This window comes from Procambarus clarkii, chromosome 5 (assembly GCF_040958095.1).
Source record: "Procambarus clarkii isolate CNS0578487 chromosome 5, FALCON_Pclarkii_2.0, whole genome shotgun sequence".
In the NCBI taxonomy this organism is placed as follows: domain Eukaryota; kingdom Metazoa; phylum Arthropoda; class Malacostraca; order Decapoda; family Cambaridae; genus Procambarus; species Procambarus clarkii.
Window position 1 is genome coordinate 25,514,386 of NC_091154.1, and position 3,746 is coordinate 25,518,131.

Here is a 3,746-nt window from a genome sequence, read left to right on the forward strand (position 1 = left end):
TGCAATGTTTGTTAGACATTTGAGTTGTGGAGAATTATGAATGAATGGCTTTACTTATGAAATAGATTTTGTGTTATCTTATATTTATCAGTGATTTATAACAGCAAGTGCTGTTGCTGCTGCTACTGTGATTACTGCATCAATAATACTAGCTTACTAGTATTATTTTATATAGCTTCACTAGCCGACATCTTTCACTCCAAAACTCAAAGCCTTTACAACATACACTGTCCTCTCCTCACGTAGCAAGTAACTGACAAAAGATTAAACAACCTCTGGCTCACAAGTGGCATACTTAAAAGCAATTAACAAGAAACACGAATATGAAAAAAACATAGGATTGGCCTAGTTAGAAAAGAAGTTGATAAATACTCATCAATGCTTACCAATATAATACGAAGAGCCAAACTTTCCTTTTATGAGAATAGATTTAAAGAAGCAAAAGGAAATACGAAAAGTACATTAATTTAAAAGCCATCTCTAACATCCTAGGATCTGAACAACAATTACATAACAAGCAGATAAAACAAAATTAAAACCCTCCAGAGATGGTTACACACGTGCAACAAACTTTGATATTGCAACCGAATTCAATAGCTTCTGTTCATCAATTGGTGCTGACCTTGCCAGAAAAATCCCAGAGACCCAGTCACATGTTACTACATATCTCACCGGCAGCTGTCCTAACTCTCTACTCCTTTTACCAGTCAGCCCGACACACATTATATCCATAATTCAATCACTTAAAACCGAAGCTGGGAACATTAATGAAATACCATCTATGGTATATAAGAGTGCCGCCCCTGCTCTTGCACTACACATTGCTCTGCTGTTCAACAAATATCTAAGACTGTCATACTTTTCCTGACATCCTTAAAAAAACAAGAGTGACGCCAGTTCATAAAGGAGGCGAGACAGCTGACATAAACAATTACATTCCAATATCAAATCTACCTATACTTTCAAAAAATATTTGAAAAAATAATTTACAAACAGCTCTATTCATACTGTGTAGAACTCAACATATTAAGTCCCAACAAGGGACTTAGCGAGTCCGCTAAGCTTAGCGTCTTAGTGAGGACGCTAAGCCCCTAAATCATCTCATGATAATCATCTCAAGACGATGGTATCCGAGGCCTTGCTCTGAACTATATTCGTTCCTATCTCAGTAAGAGACACCAATATGTAGCCATCAATAATATAACCTCCGCCACTCTACCATTAACAGTAGGAGTGCCACAGGGCAGCATCTTGGGACCTCTCCTATTTCTTATCTACATCAATGAATTTGCAAACGTTTCTAACTTTCTTAAATCTATATTTGCTGACCTTCATCTGTTCTGATCCCAACCCCCACATACTAAATGATATTGTAAATAATGAATATAAAAAGTCCAATCGTGGATGTCAACCAACAAACTTAAACTAAACATAGATAAGACCTACTACATTATATTTGGGAGTAAATCATCAAATAAAATTCAACTTCAGATAGACAATGTTAATATTAGCAATACAAATGAGGGAAAGTTCCTCGGCCTATACATAGACATGAGACTCAAATTTAGTATACTTTCTAAAATCAGATATTATGTTCCCCACTCTGCTCTCCTCTCATTATACTACATGCTAATCTATTCCTATCTTACATACAGTATCTGTGCATGGGGTTCAACCACTGCAAATTACCTTAAGCCCCATTATCACTCAGCAAAAATCTGCTATCAGAACTATAAAAAAAACTATATCGTCAGACAACACATAGCCTCTCTGTTTAAGCCCCTTAACATGCTAAACATACACTCACTACACACATTCTCATTGTGCTATTTACACGTACAAAACCTTGTTCCTAAATGCTAATCTTGATCTGAAACTTTGCCTTGATAGGTGTAATAGAACCCATGAGCACAACACCACAAATAAATATCTCATTGATATCCCCAGAGTCAAGCTAAATCAGTGCAAACACTCCATGCAAATAAAAGGAAGTCTATAGAACTCACTCCCTAATGAATTAAAAAAATCCAACCATACCTTATTCAAAAGTATAACCAAAAAGTACCTAATTTAATTTCATCCCCATAGTTTTCCACCTTATACTTAAAACTCACACTGCATCTTGAGCTACGCACTCCCCTAATATTAGTACTTAAGATATATATCTTCACCGGTGTAATCATCTGTCAATTTATATTGTAGTTATATGTTGATATAAAATTTTGTAACAATGTACCTTTTCATCTTACCTGATATGTTATGCTAAGGACCTGCCCCAAACGCTGTGTGTTAGTCGCTTTGCAAGAATGCAAAAATACTAATATTATATAATCTCACCAACCGACTGTACCTTCATGCAAATAAAATTATTATTATTATTATTATTATTATTATTATTATTATTATAACTACAGTACTCTAAAGACGATGAGTCACAATAACGTGGCTTGAAGATATGAGAACTAAACCATACACCATAAGATGAGGAGGCGACGACGTTTCGGTCCGTCCTGGATCATATATCAAATTGATTTATCAAGTCCATTTGTCACAATCGGCTTGATAATGGTCCAAGACGGACCGAAACGTCGTCGTCTCGTTTTGGACGACAAAGTCGTCGTCGTGTTGTGTGTCTTTATAAATTTTGTGTAATAAATAGTTATTGAATTTTATGGTGTTTAGTAAATTCTCCCCATTTATATACTTTATTATTTCTGAGTCCACGATTCCTACTCTAGTGTCGTGTAAATGTTCATGTTGGTTCCCCCCAAGTATTCTCATCTTAGTATATCCTCTCTGGTTGGAGTCAAGCCGCAGCTAAAGTACATTTCCATTCTCCTCCCTTTTTAAGAATTAGGGATACACACTCTTGGTATCCGGGAAACTATTTGACTGGTCCTTCTCACAGTCATTTAGATTAATTACGTTGGCGTCATTGGTAGAAGGTGGTGGCGGCATTTAAAGTCTCTTTAGTGAGTTGCTTGTATCTGATAGGCCCAGTGTCCTTGTACCTGTGGTCCTGGTGATCAGGCCCAGTGTCCTTGTACCTGTGGTCCTGGTGATCAGGCCCAGTGTCCTTGTACCTGTGGTCCTGGTGATCAGGCCCAGTGTCCTTGTACCTGTGGTCCTGGTGATCAGGCCCAGTGTCCTTGTACCTGTGGTCCTGGTGATCAGGCCCAGTGTCCTTGTACCTGTGGTCCTGGTGATCAGGCCCAGTGTCCTTGTACCTGTGGTCCTGGTGATCAGGCCCAGTGTCCTTGTACCTGTGGTCCTGGTGATCAGGCCCAGTGTCCTTGTACCTGTGGTCCTGGTGATCAGGCCCAGTGTCCTTGTACCTGTGGTCCTGGTGATCAGGCCCAGTGTCCTTGTACCTGTGGTCCTGGTGATCAGGCCCAGTGTCCTTGTACCTGTGGTCCTGGTGATCAAACATCAAGGGAACTAGGCAACACTGGTGGTTATCAGTGCAACAGGAACAACGGTGAACAACAGAACCGTTAAATAACGACCCAGTAAGACTACTTAGTTAAGATAGGGATAGAGAAAATATAGTTTGGGTATGTTAAAGAGGAAAGTCTTAGAAAGTAAAGTAGGTTAGAATAGTAGAAAGATAGAAGGTTGCTGCCACTATCCATTCAAGTTAGTTATTTATAAGACAAGGAATGGAACTTGTTTGTACAACAATATTTTCTCCTGTTAACACGTATCAACTGTAAGCATGTACAATTCAGAGTACTCTCCACTCTAGC

At 38.6% G+C, this 3,746-nt stretch overlaps 1 protein-coding gene across 1 annotated transcript; it reads right to left on the reverse strand.

Moving 5' to 3' along the window:
- Positions 1-2,932: 2,932 nt before the first annotated feature.
- On the reverse strand, positions 2,933-3,430 carry LOC123765967 (sarcoplasmic reticulum histidine-rich calcium-binding protein-like). Its single transcript, XM_045754834.2, has one exon. The coding sequence runs from the start codon at positions 3,428-3,430 to the stop codon at positions 2,933-2,935; it is 498 nt and encodes a 165-aa protein (XP_045610790.2).
- Positions 3,431-3,746: the final 316 nt, after the last annotated feature.